This window comes from Euwallacea similis, chromosome 3 (genome assembly GCF_039881205.1).
Source record: "Euwallacea similis isolate ESF13 chromosome 3, ESF131.1, whole genome shotgun sequence".
Classification (NCBI taxonomy): Eukaryota; Metazoa; Arthropoda; class Insecta; order Coleoptera; family Curculionidae; genus Euwallacea; species Euwallacea similis.
The window spans coordinates 5,413,201-5,433,171 of record NC_089611.1 but is presented as its reverse complement, the minus strand read 5'-3'; the positions used below and the strand labels follow the sequence as shown (position 1 = coordinate 5,433,171).

Genomic DNA, 19,971 nt, shown 5'->3' with positions numbered 1-19,971 from the left:
GGCATGGATTTGGCCTTCAGCTAAGTCCAAATAATACACATAAGTTCTTTTGAAGATTGCACAACCAAGTGAGCCAACTACTCTGTTGGGTTGCTGATGTTTAATTAAGTTTTTAATCACACTGAGAAATTCTCTTCACCGCCTTATAAAGAGATCTAATTGAACTACCAGAGATTTGTATTTGAATAGCGAACAGGCAGAAATTTTACCAAGGCAATAATACATTTTACGTTGATCTAAACGTTACTAGAACAGAACACGAATTTGCCCTAAAGATTGCTTTTCTAATGGCACAATATGCTTTCTACTGTTACAGCAAGTATGTTTATTTAAACGTATAAAGCTGCTTTACTATGGCAATAAAGCGGTTTTTGAGGGATATAAAATAATATTTGCAGGCTCGATCAGAAATGCTTCCATACTAGATGCAGGAAGTGGTTTTACCCCCAGTATTAAATTTTTGCTGGATTTCGGAAAGAACCTTAGTTTGTTAGGATTTTTTGTTTTTATGGTACATGCAAGGTGGGCAAATGTCGATGTTTATATGATCAGTCTCGGTAAGCACAGAAAAACGAATAGAGGACTCTCCATGTCTCCTCAAAAGTTCGATTTTGGCCATCTTTGACCGAGGGTTAAAGGACCAAAAGATTCAACTGCTTACCCTAAAATTGATAAATCAAAAAGTGAACAGTGGACGAAAACTCGGAGGTGGAGGATCAATGGATTTATTACCCTCTATCCCACCCACGTCTTGGTCGATGGCCACTTTTTCGAAAAACGGGTTGCGTCCGCGCGTTAAAGTTTTTGATTGAAACGAAGCTCAGCTTATGGGGTGCGTTTGCTTTGAACCATATGCGAGCACGTTCAAAAGTAAACCGGTTGCATTAGTGGGCAAATACAAACAAATACTCCCATACATTTGTTATTTGACTTCCTCCGTATTGTATTCGAACACACAAAATTCGAAGTAAACAAAATCAGTTTTCATTCTTTTTTCGCCGGTCGAATTCCTCCTTGGCATCATTAAATATAATCAAATTGTTTCCTTTCCAAGTCAGGGAGAGAAATTTATAAAGCGAACAAAGGGCATTGAGAGATTTACGACTGCGATAGGCGACCAGAGAGAACACATACAACTTCTAATATGGCAAAAGCGAAGCGTCTAACCGCGAGCTATTCAAGAAAAGGCGCCCATGGCCTTTTGTCGAGTTGCCTCCTTCCAAGTTGTTATCTGCACGTCTAAGACGGAGACGTCCACCGTCACCTTCGCTTAATTAAACCCCAAAGCGACGCCGTCTTATCGGATTCCTGACAAAAGAGGTATGCATCCCGCAGATCGGGTTTCCATTTTCCATCATCCATAACGATGGCAAATTATTACAATAATAAGTTTGGCTGCCACGGTCGTAAAGGTCCCATTTTATTATACGGAGGCTGTGTCGCGCCACTCCACCCCTTGCAATTTGATTTTCAGATTTGCTCGGGGAAAGCAGAAGCGAGTGGCTATTTTTTACTGCTCTTATTCAAATGTCAATCCGCCCTGTTACGCTCCGTGCTCCTGGATGGGTGAATATTTGCCTTCTAATGCATAATGTTTGATGAGCTTTTGCAGGCCGACTGCATGTTTCCACCATGCATTGACGTCACACCCAACCAACGATGTCATAAAACCTTGCTGAGAAATCAACTGGACAGTTTGGGCGATATTTTCACTGATATAACCGCTATATCTTCAAGGTACGAAGTGTCGTATGACCGATCGAATGACAACGTAAGAGCACTTAACATTGAGGGCACTTGACAGCGTAAGCACCTCGTTCCGAGCAGAACCGTGTCGATCAAATTATCTCCTCACTTTGAGAATACACAAAGATGATGCTTGCGAAACTTATACCGTCCTCAGCCACTTTACGACCATTTTAGTTTTAGGCAATAATAATAACAGCATCACTTTAAAGAAGCCTTTAAAAATTGATACTTAAAATAAATAAAACTTTCACCATTTGCATAAGATGCGAGCTTTCGATCAAATCGATAAAATCATATTTTAGTTCAAGGAGATACCAAGCACCTCACGAGACATGACTCAAAAGCAAAGTGATCTCAAGATCAATATTAGGTTACAGGATAGCGTATTGCATAATTAGCCGAATTGGCTCCCTGGAGAGTTGCGATCATTGACGTCCCCCATATTCACGCCTTTGCATTACCCCGAAAGATGATATGTTGGCCATTGTTAGGTGACAAATCAAACCTCCTCCCTAGGTCTTTATTATTTTTGCTTCATGGCAGATATACTGATTTTTAGAGCTGTTTGCACTTCAGATCTGAATAAAGGAGCGAAGCAACTAGATGTGTCAGCAGAAACATGAAGGGGTCGAAAGCCGACACGAACGATGAAAAGAGAACTGATACTCGGGGGCTCAACCCAGAGGTTGTCACTGACACGCCTAGTGAACCGTCTCGTTGCGGCCTCAGAAGTGATTGGCGATGCAATGACTCGAAGGTATGAAGAAAAAAATATGTACATACGCGCCTTATGCTCACCAGGGTTACCAGTACTACATGTAGTAAAAACCTTCCAATGTCGGCAAAATGTGAACACGACTAATATGAAGTTAAATAAAAAATACGTGTAAATTCTGAATTTCAACATGAACCAGAAACCCCCAGAGTCCTTCGTATGAGGGTCCCACGGGGCGCCCTTTTTGCTGTCGTGGCTCGGGTCGTAATAACGTACGCCGCGCCGTGGGAACCCAGCATCAGACTGCTCAAATGTGAAGATACAAATAACTAGTGATGCAATTCAGATGAATGCATTTGAATTCCCATCTATAACGTTCTATTTTATTAGTTATCACCATATTAAGGTCTCGCGACCGGTTTGCACGGGACAGGCCAAGTTTTATGCGCATTCTGTCGGGCTCGAATTTCTAGTTTTCGGCCCATTTAGAGCTTAAGGCGTGGGGGTTCTACCCTGTATAGACAAAAATATCTCATCATTTCCATAAATAATTCATCTATGGCTTCCTGTTTATCTATACTCACACGTGTTAATTTATCTAATAAAAAAAAAAAAAAATGTCCCTAATTTACACGTACTGTTGCCAAGTTGCGTCACACAAACACACACATCATAGATTCCATTCATCTAAGCTGCATATTCGCGAAATGCCGAAAAGTGGTAAAAGACAAAGTCATGAGGTCGTAAAGCGACATACCAGTGCATTTAGGTAAATACGAGCTCATAACAGTGTCCTAAAAGTAACGCCCTTCTAAGCTACCTAAGAAACTCACATGATTTACTAAAGCCGTAAAAAGGTATTTTATTTAGGTAACTGATGTCGAATGGGTAATGTGCTATAAACTTTATATCCGAGTCGTTACTTGGCCTTAACCGCAAATCCCTTGCTTGGTATCTTATCTTTTACGGACCTAGCAATAAGATAACGCCAAAATGACCTCTTTCGACGATCTGAATGGCATCGTCAGTCCCTTTAGACCACTTCACGTCAACTTATACTCAATCTAACAAGTTTTACATAAAAGTAGTTGTTTTTATCTCAGCATCAAAATCTGGCTGATCCCTCAGTTAAAACGACTTCTATTTTTATATCGTCGACTTGAAAAATTTGAATGTTCATTAAGCATGGAATTTGGAAGATGAGGAACAGTTATCTTACGTGTTTCTTGTCTTTGTTAAAGTTGGGGTCATCTGATGATCTTTCTTAATATGCGCACATTAAGCAAGACAATTTCATTTTTAGTCAGATTTTTAGAGCAGATACACCGTGCCTGGGCCTGTAGCCCAAAAGTGAAATGTGTGATGGAAATGTCGCGTTATTGAGTTTTGGAGATTTAATTTGATAAAGGGGTGGAATTGCCCGGACCGTAGCCGGCATTCCCATTGCAATAAAAGTGTTTGGTTACTTAATTGAATTAAGTGTTATGTAAATGGGATTGCTAAAGAAACATTTAACATGTTAATTTTTACTTGGCAGAATTTCTGCAGTTAGTCGCATTAACTCTTTGCGTTACCCTAAATCCTGGTCTTCCACCATTAAGATAGGGGGAAGCAGAACACGGCGTTTCTCGGCTTAAAATATGAGAAAACTTTTAAGTAAGTTTAAGGCAAGCTGATAGATTGGAAGCCGCGATCATTGAATCGTGAATAAAATTGCCGGGAAAATAAAGGAATTTCCGACAACACCAAACAAACACAACCGTTACCGAGAGCGTATAGCGTCAGGCATTTACGAACTATAAAATTGTCGCGCCTACAAAGAGATCAAACAGCCCGGTATATATTTGTCTTAGTTTTATGATTAATTTAATTGGTGGTTTGTATTATTTCAGGTTGCTTCTTAAGAATTAGCTTTTCTTTGCGGCGTACCACGCTCTCCCGCTTTATGAGCTTTTGTAAGTGGTGTTAGACAAACTCCGGTAGTTATTTTCCTTCATAAAAGCGCTCACGTTTATCTTTCTTTCTTTATACAGTTTTCGAATGTGAACTATAATTTTTTGGTCACAGCACATGTATGAGATCCTGCTTTTATTCTTTTTATTGTCTGATCGCGTTTATAAAATGTAGAATTTACGTCCACAGTAACGCGTCTCCAAACCGTACCTACTTTGAGAAGCTTCCTCAGAACGCCAAAAGCTAATGTATTTTAAATGTGGCTGCGCTCTGAGGAAATAATAAAAATTTTCTGTTAAATTTACCGTCGAGGCCATGCTTTCGAGCAGACGAAGAATTATTCCGCAACATTTGCATTTCGTTGCCATTTGAATGATTATAATTTGATTAAATGCGCCTCACGGCAAATATATCTTTGTGGACAACAGTAGCTCCTGTCTTTTGTGCAAATAGCAGATTCCATTAGTAAATACTGCCTCATCAGGCTTTCAGTCAACATAGACAAGCAAATGTTCACATTTAAATTTAACGCTCCATGGATCTCTATATCAGTCGGAAATGGGTTGGTGAAGAATCTTGACCTGCTCGTGAAGAGATCTCGTTCCATCTATCCTTTCGGCCGTCTTAGAGGAATTTCGTGATTTGTAGTTTCTCTCAGTGGCCATCTCGAACATTTAATAGGTTACCCAAAAAATATTGTACCCCGCTCCTTTTGACCCTCATATCTTATTTCGAGATTAAGGCTCAGACATAGCATATACTGACCACACTCCTGTCGTTTTACTCAACACTTTCCCGACTTCCCAGTTTCGGTTTAAGATGATGGACTTAGCCAGTTCAGTAATGTTGTCATTTACTGATTACTCAGTTTCTGTTCACAATTTTTGTTAACGCATTCGATAGTTGGTACATGAAAGGTGTTTTTGTTGCCTGCGGCGGAAAGGGGGTGTCCAGGCCATTGTTCCCTGCACCTGTCTCGATGTCTTCGTATTCAAGCATGTTCTCATATTCTTTTTTACATCTTCATCGTCTCTTTCATAATCTTTTCTCCAACTGGTCTATTTTGAACATAATATTTTTCATAACGGCACATGTGTGTTAACTAAATCTCAATTACGTTTTAGCGTGCGGCAAAAACCGTACACGCACAGACAAAATTTTACCACTCGCATATCAATGTCAAATATCCAGAAAATTTTGACACTGCTCACATGCTCCTTTGATTTGCGTGCGGTAAAAGGTTTTGCGGTAGTAGAATTAAGTAACTAAAAACACAAAAGGAACTGTGGATTTGTCTCTTTTCTGACGCAAGAGGACGACCGAAAAAATGCTCTAAAATGTCCCTGCATATGAGATTCTCGTTCCCGAGTTTTATGAACATACTTTTTCCTGAAGTTTTAAATTAGGAAGGGGGCAGTTTCGTACGTAAGTTTATATGAATTACTACCATTGATTTTTTGGCGAAGTATCATCCTGTACACATATTTTGAATATAATCATGATGCGAGGGAAGAAATGAATTCAATTGACTCGATAGAAAGGAAAATCTTTAGAGTTTGGAAGTGAATGTTTCCAGCTAAAAAAGTTTTTTATGTTCCTTTTCGACTCGATCCTCTATAAATTTAAATCGAATTAAGATGTCATAATTTCCTGCTGCTTTTAACCATTTGCCCCTAATTTTAATGAGACCGTAAAAGACGAAAAACCAGGAAATAAACCTAAAAATACTCATATTGATAAAGCGTGATAAAAATTGAGTTCTTAAACTATTTAGTGGGTCGTTAATTTAATAGCCTTAAAAGTATAGTGAGATGATGACCTAAACCTCCGAATTCATTTTAACGGCATTAAATTTAAACTTTCAAGACAGTCTATTTTAAACTTTTCATATTCGAATCACACGACTGAAGGGCACTTAGCTCTACGCCCATCCAGTTTTCTTTGGCATAGATCTAGAAGCCAAATCGCCCTTAAAAACAAACTTTTTTCAACTTTGCATTTTCCGCTCTCTGTGAAATTTCTGGAAATCAACACAGTCGGCCTTTGTTACACAGATAATTCCAATAAAAAAAAAATCTCTTGGAGGTATTAGCTCCCCACGCGCGATGTAAAATCAAACCGCACGTAGATCTCGGCACCCTGCTGAGACTTTCACTCGATATATCTCAATCAAAACCACACAAATCCGACAGTTTGTATATCTCCGTGTAGCTCGAATCGCAGATAGACAAAGGAGGAGTCCTCTGCCCTTCTGCGGAGCTCAAATGGAAACCGGCCATTTATTTATTGCCATAAATCCATTCTGCAGGAACAGTGAGCGGCTTTCACAACAAATGACCCGAAAAATAAAAGTAACGATTTCTTGAAGCTGCCATCTCGAGCGCTTTTAATAACTTCATGACCCACAATTGCAGAATGGCTTATTGCATACCAGCAATTGCCTCACGATTTTCTAACTCGTCTGCAACACCCTGACAACGTTTGAGGCTTTGATTTGAACTCGCACGGCGAAAAAGTGCAAGGGCCGAGACTCGTATTATCATTACAGTATTAGGGGGCCGTATTCGGCAATTTAATTAACGTTCACTACCTTTGAGGTGTGAAACGTTTGCCTTGACAGCTGATGTTTCTCGTAGGGTGCATGTCTCGTGACCATAATAGTAACAGTGTTGCCGTCATGCCCCGAACCAGCCCTCTCTAAGTGCAGGGCTGGACGTTTGCTTCACGCACCCCTGGGGTAATTTATGTTTCTGGTGCAACATGCCGTTATATATAGTTTGAATTAGTAAGAAAATAAAATGTATATTTTAGAATTAGCTGGGTAGTTAGGTGTGAAATTATAGCGTTTGGTGGCAGTTGTGATAAAAAACCTTTTTACGGTTAGTGCTACTTCGACCTCTAAATCCATCCGTATGACTATAAATCAATGGAAGAAATGTGAGGAAAGGCAGCCATCGAAAGAGGTAGACCAACCGGGCCGGCTATATTGATGCTCTGCGTCTTATTTCACGACCACAGTCAGGCGTTTCATATCCTCGAAAATGCAGGATTTTGACTCTTCGATGCGTTATAGTAAGTTTATGCCGATGCGGGACACCCTATAAGAGACCGATTTTTCCTTTTACACATTGGTAATAAGGCTTTTTCCATAAGTGCCGGCTGAAATGCCGAGTTCTATCCTTAGCAAAATAAGACATCTATTTGAAACCAGTTCATAGCGCAAATTCGCAGATTTCAACTAAATCCTAGATTCGCATTGAATCATTCATCCGGTATAGGCCGGACAGGTCTTTATGATGAAATCTCTTTAAGCAAACCGTTTTCCATATACCTGGACAGTTTTTAACTCAAAATGAGCATTTCAAACCTACAAAGCGACTAATGAAACATTTAGTGTTATTGGAACATAGAGATAATGTCAAAATAATAGTCGCGTTTACCTCAATGAGAAGCTATTGCTATCATATACTTATTGGTTATTACTGTGTCATTCGTATTTGCTACACGTGGTTGCCATGTCATCATCAAAAATCGATCGATGGAAGCAGTACTTTAACATCATTGAATGTTATTTAGTTGGATGGTTGACATTAAATACCTATTTTTCCATTTAGTCGCTTGTTCTGACCCGTACATGTCCAATTAGCGAACAACTAAGCCGTTTTAGACAAACACTGGAACAACGCCGTACCTAAAATCCATTATTTGTTTATAAGGGGTCGCCCTTTGTTTTATTTTCTTATTTCCGAACCGACGATTCCAGTACGTTTGGCAGCAACCATACAAAAATAAACTTTTCGAATTCATTTTCTAAACGCAGTATTGTAAACAGAGGATGAAATAAAGACAACCTGAATGCAGCAATGGTATGGAGCAAACAGAGTCACGTGCCATGTTGGTCCATTTAACGCATGTGTTCCTCCAGTTTTGTATTTGTCTATGACATGAGTTTTCGGGGATATGCATAAGACGTGCTGCCCTTGTGGAAGGTTCTGAAAATTACACCACAAAGTTCCCATCGATGAGTAAGGGACACCCGTATCTGATGTTACGTGTGCCCAAATTAGATACAAAAATTTTTATCGTAAATTATTGGCAGCATTATTTCAACGGTTGTAACATTGTCAACACAATCTCCTTATTAGTTGTAATTTACGACTTAACCAATATTTACGATATTTACATAGTGTTAATTAAATTATACTATAAAGCATAATCAATTATATTTTTAACTTTTGATGTCGTTTTTACTGCTTAATTAAGAAATTACTTACTCTATAAATTTATTTCGATTTTATAGCAAGTTTATTGCCGAGGAGCATTTATTTGGGCAAATATTACCAAGTAAGTGTGAACGGGTCACTTAGCGGCTCGATAATGGGAGGAATGCTGGATCTTCTTCCATCTGTATCGAAAGGCAATACCACGAGACGAGCAAAAATATCTTTTTAAATTAAAATGCTTTGGGGGATATAAAAGAGTTTTATTCAGATAAAAATACGACATTATCAGTTGGAACAGCAAATTTAGAATGTTCATTAACGATATCGTTGCACAAGGAGGGCCATGATGAATTGCCTTGGAGTTCCGTCGAAACAAAAGAATATCTCTTCGCTGCCCAATATCTTAATTAAACTTGCCGATTTATTCCCCTCGAGCGAAGTCGCTTTGTCTAACGGCGACGAAATGAAATGTAACTCCAGATATAGGCGACCGTGGACCAAGCGGGAGAAAATAAAAGAGAGCCTGTTCTTTAAATTACACAATTTAAAAGTTCGTTTCGTGAAATGAATAAGTAAGTATAACTGAACCGTTCCATCCAGGTGACGCTCGTAGTGCCCTTAATTATTCCTATAAAGTATTTTAAATTGTGTACAACAGAGAACTGGGTGTAACCCGCATATTTTTCGTTGATAATTATTGTATAGGTGCGCGGCGTTGCAGGAAAGTTGTTCGAAACAACCCCTTTTACTTCCAACTTTTTCGCAATATTGCTACAACTGAGATCGTCAATTCAGAAGAGAAATGGCTTGGAGGTGATGCTAAGGAGCAAGAAGGAGACACCCTTACTGTGACTGACGCCCAGTGATCGATCTGTTCGCCCATGTCGCATGGAACCACTTTGCAGGCTTGAAGCAACTGACGGGAGATGATGTGATCAACAACGATGCTCTGCAGCAAGCTGGCAATGGAAGAATTGTCGTGATGATGCGAGACACAATTGGTAGATCGCTACGAGCAACGCTCCCAGGATTGTTGTTCACCAAAGGAAACTATGACGATCAACACCTAGCGATCGGCGTGTCCTCCTCGAGTGTAGAGCCGTTTCGTAGACTCGAAATGAAGCAACTCATCGGAGATGACTATGGATGTGACAACCATGCCCATTAACAGGCATTCAATAGGAGCGATTCAGAACAGATTATTGCTCAATAGAGGTAGCTTTGAATTACTTAGAAAAATGCGAACTTCAACTTGCTGGTGAACTCTGCCCGCAAAATCAACACTAATACTTTTCTACAACAAGCAATCGAGGAATTTCGTTAATGCTCTCTGGCATTCCACTGATCGAGATATTGAAACCATCAACCCGACTATCGCTAATTACAGCGACTAGCTCACACGTAAATATCCAGGACATTAAGCTCTCACGTGACGAGACGACTCAAGAGGCGAAAACCCGTGCAGCCAACAGCTAGTTAAATGACAGTTGTGTACACATTAAGTTTAAGTGTAAATAAACTAGAACTTAACGAATACTATTGCGAAAGACCTAGTGTATGAATTGACCCAAAATTGCTTACCAATCAGCATTGATCAAACGGGTAGTCCGAACTGCTTTAGCGTCGTATATGCTATTTTTTCTGGCATGGTGAAGCGAACTCACCTGTGGCAGAGAAGAACCGATTTCTCACTACCTCGATAAACCCAATAAAGAAAAGAAAAGACGACTTTCTGATTGCTTCAAGTGTGACACGACGAGGTGAAGAAACAGGCGTAAGGGGAAGACTCCTAAGTAAAATCCATATTTTTAGAGTAACTTTCAAAGGTAACATCCTTGATGGGGACGGGACGCATAACGATTTAGTGCCGAACCCTCCCATCGTTAATAGAAGTTGTTTAAATAGGAAAACGCACCCTTCTTCGCCCTGACTCCGTTAATAGCTTCTGGAATGGAATGGAAAACAACTTTCATCGTAAAGCCCGAAAACAACCCACCGTTCTCACAATGAGGAAAACGATAATAACCTCTTCGTCTCGCACACCTTACCGTATAATGATTGAGATGTGTTTTGAGTTCACCCTCTGCCTTGCTGATGATGTTTTATGCTGTTTTTGAAACGCTTTTTTTACACCCCACGATAACAATCTTATTATTTTTTTCCTAATAATAACTTCTGGACTGATTCTTTTCTTGCCAAGGGTGCCTTTTCATTACATTTATTGGTTACCTCGGTATTATTCAAATTACGGCCGCCGAATGCTTAAAACGCATTTGGGTGATCAACGAGTTATTGTCTACACAATTATAATTTTAGGAGCTTTAAGGGTAGCCGAGTTAATAAACGGACTAGTTTTTACGATAAAATCTTCATTGGTAATGTCCATTTAACGACTAGATCCGTTCCCTCGCGTCTATTAATGTTGAGTTGTAATATTGTGTAAAAGCAAATGAATAATTACTATCGATTTAGCAATTAGGCAAAGCAGGTTTATCGGTTAAATTTTAATATTCTATGCAGACGTAGCCCTCAAAACTCTGGAGAAATTCTTGTGACACGCTCTACTTTAAAATGCATGTTCGCAGAGGTTGGAAAAGCACTTTGCTATGATATGCATATATGACTAGGGAAACATTTTTGTCGAGGAGAAATGTTTTACGGAATGTTCGAAATGCTTCTTGCGGGGGAATACATATTTATGTTTATTGGTAATGACGAGTGAGACGTATGAAAGCAAAAAAAAGATGTTGAGGGTACGTCAGGGGCGGGGACATTGGGCATCTAAAACGATACCTGGTAAGCAGAGAGAATTTCTGTTATGTCCCGTTGCCCAAATTATTTAGAACCTCAAGTTGGCTGCATGAGCTGTTCAACCGAGATGCGAAGCCCAGGGAGTCATGGTGATCATAGAACTAGTAGGACGAAGGCATTGGGAAGTGTATTCACATAGCGTATAATGATTCGGCAAAGCTTTAAGAAGACCTACCTAGACTGAAACCGATGGAAGCAAATAGAGTTGATGCTGGTCAACACAACGAAGATAATGATGATAATGAGGAAGAAGAAAAAATTGAAAAACGAGACAATTTTTCAAATTGCTTGTGAGCATTTTTAATAAGAATATTCGTTGAAAAAAAAAACTTGTTACTAAAAAACTGTTTCCTAGTCGTCAGATATCCCCAAAACAAACCCTGCCGCTACTGAAATACGTCCCTCGACAATCATATGCATCCGGAAAAAAACACTCAGACAGGCACATGTGTGTGTTCGAAATCAGGCTTTTATGTTGCCCTAAAGAAAGTGCGATTAATTTTTTACGACGTTTCGGTGTTTTACCGTCGCCGCAAGGGTGGTTTAAAAAACCGCGAGCTTTAAGTAAATCTACCTTATACATAAATGACACTAGTAAAATTGTTTATTTGCGTTGTACTCGAATACGCTTGAAATAAAATTGACGTCTGAATGGGGTTTGCCGCCTATTAAATTTACCGCACGCGACGAAACCACATATGCCCCGAGCAAACTGCCTTTAAAAAGAACTCTTATGGTTTTACGAGTTGTTAGACTAGCTTAAACCTAATTATGGAATCAAGTTTCTCGTCTGGCTTTAAATGGAAACGCTATAAAACTCAAAATTTTAATTTATTTAGCTCGAGTTTCGGATTGCCAAAAATTGCCATAATCCTAACAGGTCAAGCAAATTTTTCAGTTATCAAAAACCAGACGTTTAATCACACCATTTAGAAACAATGGAAGACGCATTCATCGAAGTTACCAGGAGTTTGTAAACGGGGGCCTAAAACCTCTAAACGACCTGGAAGGAGACGCGAAATGGTGGAGATGGCACTGAACGCCACACGGTATGTTTTAACTTGAAGAAAAGGCTTCATCTCTTTCCCAAATACTGCTGGTTTGGATTGTGTTTATTGCCCTATAAACGGCGATGAGAGTGATCCATTTAATTATTCAGTGTGTAGGCCGCAAAGTTGGGCAAGTTTGACATTGGCAGTTTTTGCCTTCTATTGTCGATATCACAATGGACTGATATTCCGAGAGGAACACTATTATCTCCTCTCTTTGAATAAATTTCGGACTCACCATCGATTCACTGCTACTGTTTGAAATCTGATGAATATTCCCGAATTAATGTTTAAACAAGGTACTAAGGTTCATTTATAGTGAAATCCATCATAGTATATTCGGACGATCAAAATGCTATTTTTCCCAAAAGTCCCTTATGGGTCGAACATACATAGGTCCTATTATCGTGCCTTCGTGCACATCAGTTTGGAATTTGACGAGGGGCCGGCCCTGGAAAATGTACCACTCTGTACATTTGATCAATGGTCGGTAAAATACATTTAAGCAGATTTTACAGACCAGCGCATGTCTAAAATTTCAACTAAATATCTCACAAACCGAAGGAGTGATGAAATAAAAAATATGTGGTAAATGCTCGCCTTACGGACCCACGAAATTCGAACTCCCACCAAAAGACAAAATTACCGATTTTAAGTGCGATAGTGGTTCAATCCCCAGGGTGCATATCTTTAGATTTTAGAGCGGACCAGACTCCCTTGCGTACCCATTAAATCAATAACTTTTCAGCATTTGGCCTTGGGCTAAAACCGTAATTTTGGAAATGTCGAACCAATGGACTGTTGTTTAAACACAAAGTTCTTTACAATATTCTCAGTGAAAATTTATTAGGCCTAGAATTTGGTCACTACCCAGATACCTCTAAATTCTTAGAACGAAAAGGTCCGAAAGGCAGTCTCTCCACAGACAGCCGTCTCAAAGAAGTGTTCAATAGCTCTTGAAAGTTGTAATCGATTTTACACCACCTATACCAAATGCTTTCAGAGGCTGGGCAAGTTATGTTGGGTAAAAATCAATTGACGAGGTTAAAATAAACAAGTCAGGTATTATGTTAAAGTTAATAATACGCTTTGTTATCCCCAAAAACAAGTCAGTGGATTTCCATCAGAATCAACAGACTTTCTAGGCGGAAACTTGGGAAAGTATTTAGACAAAAGTTGACGAGCCATGAAGGAAGGAGAAAACATGACCCCAAGTTCTTGCGGTGGACCCATTACCGAGTTAAGGAATTACGCGGCGCTCTTCAACACCCTTCTTAAAACCCCAAATTTAAAATTTAAGGGCGAATGAGCAATGATGCTCGAATAAAATTTTATGTCCTGAGAAATGGAAGAACGATGGATTTTATGGAAGACTTTAAGAAAAGGGCGCAATATTATTTAATTCCCAGTAATTTAAACCTTAACTGGCATTTCCATGCACAGTGCAGTTACCTTAATTGTGAATTACACTTAACTTTCTGTACAGTTACATAGCGTTATATAGCTTATTTTCCAGTTATTATTCCGCAATTTCAATAAACAAGCAACCAATCTTTCTTAAACAGCGTATCTCAACGTAATGCATTCAATTATTGAAATGCTCAGGTGTTTGTAGTTGACAAGGCATTCGGATAATGGGTTTCATCCAAGTGATTCTCCTATGGCATCATGTTAATGACGAAATGTTACCACGGAATTTTATATGCCATTAGGCTAACTGGCTAAGTGAGGAATTTCACCGGGAGATTTTGGCAAAAGGGCATTGTTTTTAGGCACATAAATGGCAGCAATTTAATTGATTATATGTTACGAGTATACGTAAAGAACGGGTAGACCCTGATGCTAAAGTTTAGTATCTGCTTAGTTCAGGTTAACCCCTCATACTAAACTTTTGTTTTTTTTGGTGCTACATTATAGTAAAAATATTGGTTCGCCGTGGAAAGCAGATGTTTCTTCCTGCATGTGGCCAATTGCATTGCCTGAATTTGACACGTGAATGAGGTTACTTTACGTTAAATGTCAAGAACAATTGTTATTTTAATTTAACATTGCGAGGTCGCCAATCTTCTTCCCATGTCAAAATCTACCAATGTCACTGTCCATTATTGGTTTACAGACACTTGATCTTGCGCAAAATGCAAAACTTTTGACAGCTTAAGTCGGAGAGACGTGGAAACACGACCATCCCAGATTTTTAATATAAGAAGATTGGAAAATGTTGAAGGTTGGAGAGCACCTTTCAGAATCGGTCGGCACAACAACTTTGCTGCACCCGATCTGCTTAAAAGAAACCACTGACCCATGTAAAATGTACTCTCTCAGACAAAAAATAACAATTCTGTAACACATTTATACCATTGTGCATCAGCCTTTCATCCTCGTATGGCTCCAGCACAGCAGCCAATATTTAGAGCGTTTCAATTCCACATTTACCACCCACTAAAATGACACCAGTTAATATAGGAAGTCAAATGGAGATTTGTGGATATGAGTCCAGGTACATATTAGAATAGTGAAGATGAACATTACATGGTTATGCAGATATGTGCATGTCGTGTTGTACACAATTACGCATTGTGGTGACATTGGTTGGATTCACGGCCCCGTAATGAAAGTTTATGACCCTAGAGCCACGCGAACATGGCTACATGTGTTTTATTTGACAATTAGTTTGGAGCTTCAACTGTCAGTTAGTTAGCGAAAAGTCCTATGACGACCATTAATAATGCAGGTGCCCCGGGAAAAAAGTTATTATATCCGTTTAGTTGCAGTTGAATATGTGCGATGTTTAGAGTATTCTTTCTGCAGTCTATGATCATTATCTCTCTCAACTCACTCCGACTACTTGTTTTGCTTCAACTGAAATGCTAATTGTGACTTACCGGGATCCGAGGCGTCGAGACTCTGCTGCGATGCGGGGGGTTGTGAAAGGGGTCCAGGCGTCCCTGGCGATCGAACGTCGTCGTTCACGGGGCCCCCGTAGCTCAGCGACGACGAGGGGGGCCGCTACAATCAGAAACAATACTTCGGTATAAATGATGGATTCTTATCAATTTCCGGATGGAAGAAGAATGTCAATGAAGGGTTAAGTTTCAGCGTCTTCATGTGTCACGCTGCTGAGCCCAACTTTAAATACACTTTTCAATGGAATCGTAATGAAATCTTCAAATAAATGTCTTTTATAGAGATAGCTCTCGAGATATCAGCATGTTTTAGAACAAAGTTCCAAAGGTTTATAGGCCTCCTACGCGTTGCATGTAGGCTGCCCGCCCTGGTTGGCGGCTCACAGATCGAGGCTGAGTTTGCATGTGAATTAGGCCGTACTATTTTTATGGCTCAATGCAGTGAGCAGTGTAATAATTTAGTTTCCATATGAAGACGATTATCAGCTGTGGTTCAATGAGGTTTTATGCAAGATGAATTAAAGCAGGGATAATTAACTATGCAGGTCGGAAAGCTCGCTCAACACTAGGAAGACCGAGCATAATTCGATAATCTGGCGTTGTAAGTAATCTGAGTATTTTTATGCATCATTTTTCATTTGAGAGGGTCTATTGACCATGACGTCAGAGGTATTCATTTTTGTTGCGGCCGACAACTGTGGTGTAATACCAGTCCAAAACTCATATTAATCTGATCAGAAAAAGCAGTCAATATAGCTATAAACGGTAATATTCCCATTACGACCAATGGAAACATGCTGTACAACGTTACGAATTCACCTTAGGTAGATAATTAGTAGTATAATCTACGAAGGCTGAAATAATTTGATTCTACAGAGAACACTCCTCATTAATTCCCAATAAATCACGATCTGATGATACATTACAAAGAGTCACTTTGATTTGCGATAAAACAGATTGATTATTAATACAATTCCACTTGGCTTTTAATGCCAGTCTAGGACATTAATATTAATACAGCAACATCTCTTTTTGCGACGTGGTCTGAAACATACACTTATGAGTCCAAAATACAGATGTTGTTTTGAAACGTTGCGTTTTACCTTATACAAGAACATCGGAAGATATCGACCTTAAAAATTCATGTATACAGATAATACAACCGAGATAGGCAAATATGAGAAACCTGGTGGCAGTTCTTTCAACAGCACAGATTGTTATTCTAATCTGAATAGCTTCTCGTTACGTGTGCCCTGTCAGCAGTACAAATATTGATTTTGAATTTAACATGCTTCTGGAAATTCCCGCCCAAACTCCATTTTGGTCCTTGAAGAAAAACTGGTAATTAATAAGTCCATTTTACTCGTATTTTTATTTCCTAGAATATACGTGACCCATGTAAACTCGGTAAAACGTATCCCCAAAGGAATAACGGTGCATTACATTTCATTTTCTAAGGAAATACCCACCAGAATATGAATGCGTTGGTTTACGAGAGGGTGCATTTTTGCATAAATATTTTGAGCATTTTCGGTATTAAAGATGTATATCTTACACATGGCTTGGTGTAAGTAGAAGGAAACTAATCAGGAAAAGACGGAAAAAAGCTTTTAAAACTTCATATTTTCACATATCACCTTCGGGAACTGCTACCTGAAGATTTTACCCTCATTATAAGCTCCTATGAACGCACTTGCTAATTCCAGTGAAATGGTCAAAGTAGGAGTGGTAAAGGGCGAAAAGCGTCTGCAGCGTTTAGTCGCAGATGTCAAAAAATATTTTGGTGTAAAACACACGATTCATCCAATTAAATAGAAAATATTTCATTTTAGACATCACGGACAAAGAGATTTCTTCCCATTGAGGCAACCTCGTTGAATGTTATGATGGTTTAGTATCTACAGTATTGAATATAGAGTGGTTATGTGACTAAATAATCACATTGTTTTCGTAACTGATAATCTAAGAAACTCGTCAAGCACCTTCATCGATATAAATCAAGAGGCACTCAGCCATTTAGAAAGTATACAGTTTTTACGATTGGCGTCTGCAGGAGCGAAATACTGAAAGGTCGTGTGAAAAAAGACCAAAATAATATGCGTGAAATACCATTTAATTTTAGTCAATTTGACAACACAATTAGGTCGTAAAATAAATGTGAAATCGGCTACAGAGTATGTCTAGTGTGTAGTTACGGCTATTGTGAGATCGTAACCTTTTTATGGTTCCTATGAAACGCTGCTGCCTGGTGTAACTGAGCAGTGAATTTTTAATCTTGCACGTTTTGTTAGGAGATAATTAAACGTTTAACTGCTCGACTGAGGTGGGTTCCTACTAAAGTCGTATTATTTACTTATGGTACAAGAGACGACAACGTTATTGGGTTCATCTTGAGTGTTTTTTGTCGGTTCAGCTAAGAGCGTTTCATCACAGATGATTCTAACTTTCGCTTCCCTGCCCTTCCTAGGCAGCTCAAAAAAAAAAACTTATATTTGGAAAGGTATTCAGCTGAAAATCTCATAAAAAAATCTTGACCAAGGGCGAATTTCAATCTGTGAAATTCATCTAGAATTAAAAGCAATTTTTGCCTCTCTTCGATAATATGCATGAACTAATGGAAGATGAGCCGCCTTGTTGTGGCACATTTATAGGGAATTCTTGATGAGATGTCAGACTTTCTCATACAGACGTTCTCAAAGGTTGTCCTATCCATTTGGCAGGTAATCTGCTTTGCAGTGTTCATTAAGTTGATCTTGGTGATGTTGCGATCCTTCCGTATACTGTTCAATTAATGAACATGGTTGTGCTTCAAGGCTTTCTACTTGATTACCAGAGTAGTTCTGTAGTTCTGGTGTATCTGTCAATAATCGTGACTATCGATATGTTTCTATTTGCGTCTAGCCAGTGCTTCAAAGAAACGGACAATAAACAAAATAAGAAAAAAGGTTCTTATAAAGGTATGTCGGCAATCGCTTCATCACGAAAGAGTTCGGCAGTCCCTTGATGGAGGTTCTTTTAGAGCATTTTAGTACTAACCTTGGGTTTGCGATAGTTGACCAATGGCTAGTTACCTGTGTCAATGAATGACACACGCAGCCACATCAAAGTAAACATCGCACAAAAAGACATGGAAGTACCGTGGTAGTGATGAATCTGTCCATTATGTTTCCTCCTCATTTAACCGGAAAATATTAGGCTAATATTAAAGCGTAAACATCATCTTTCCAAACGCTAAAGAAAGCCTTTAAGCAAGCTTCAGAAAATCCATTCTGTTTGTTTAATTCAGTATAATTCTTACAACGATTTGTTAACCGGATTAGCGAAACGGAAGGGTAAAGATTTTACATTTGAATAATTTTATTTGGAGTGTCCGGGTTTGATTTAATATTAGAGAGCTGTCCCGAAATGTCACCCTACTGAATCAGATAATTGACTTTTAACTAAATGCTAGAAAATGGATAAGTCCTGTTCGGAGGGGAGAAACAAATCTAATCTAAGCGTCAGTCAAATTCCGAATTAGGCGTCCTTGAGGGATTAGTTACCCCCATGCAAATAGCAATTGGCCACTTTTGAAGTAATGTGTATGCATGCAGATTGGAGGCTGCATCCCCGTCATAATCCGTTTAGTGTCTTTATCCGTTCTGGACAAATCGTGTATAGGGTTGCCACCTTAAAAGTTAATTTCGTTACTATGCAAATGGGGGATAAAAGCCTTTATGAATAAAGTATGCAATAAGCAAACGCCCATCTGCAGGGAAGATGCTTTTTATGTCCATTAATTTCTAATTATCCCCTTCGAATTTTTGTTTTTCCTTGTAGTTCAATCAAAGGCAGGAGACGTTTTAAAAGGCTTTAACTTGACAAGTCGATTATTGCATCAAGGTGACGCATTGAGCGTGAATAGTTAAAAGAGGAAGCGAATCGCAGACCAAATGACACTACATGGCGATAAAAGAATATCCTATTGACACTTTAACAACCTAACTGAAAATATCTATCAGCCATATCAATCATATCTGACATTGCTTTCATGTTAATTAGGCGCAGGTATACCTGTGGTGATTACACATTACTTATTTTGCATTTTTTATCACTTTTTAGCATAATTTACGTGTTTATTTGTGAGTGATGTGCGTGTTGAAAAATATTTCATTTGTTCAAATTAACTGACGGACGACGAGTCAATTTGTTGCGAGTTGAACCCTCGAAAGGCGACTCGAGTTTCACTAAATTAGATAATTTACCTACATGACTGTCGAAAGACTGAAGGTCTTTGAACTTGGGACATTGTCTCAAACTAATTATTTCTAAAATTGCCCTGCATACGAAGAGATAAACCTTGAAATTTCTTTAAATTAAAATGCTTGTCTAGCATTAGCCTCCTCATTAACTTCACCGTTATAATAAGCCTGAAAGTGCTTTCCTCACCTTTAGGTGGGCCTCGTAAAAACAAATGCATCTCATTAGGAGCTTAAACTTGGCTTATTGTCCATCACATAAAAAAGTTTCTCTTCTTCATGACTAAAATTGCTCAGTATCAGTTAAATAACGGGTGATCATTAAAAAAA

The 19,971-nt window shown here is 38.9% G+C and overlaps 1 protein-coding gene across 5 annotated transcripts in view; it reads right to left on the bottom strand.

Annotated features, from left to right (window-relative positions):
* Positions 1-19,971, bottom strand: part of hth (homothorax) — a 148,566-nt gene that overhangs the window by 59,943 nt on the left and 68,652 nt on the right. For 4 of the 5 annotated variants that reach the window (XM_066406055.1, XM_066406056.1, XM_066406053.1 and 1 more), the window contains one exon: positions 15,383-15,506. In XM_066406055.1, coding sequence (XP_066262152.1) covers positions 15,383-15,506 — 124 coding nt within the window. Of the gene's footprint in view, positions 1-15,382; positions 15,525-19,971 lie in introns of those variants that run through there. The other variant, XM_066406057.1, reaches the window with a different exon arrangement.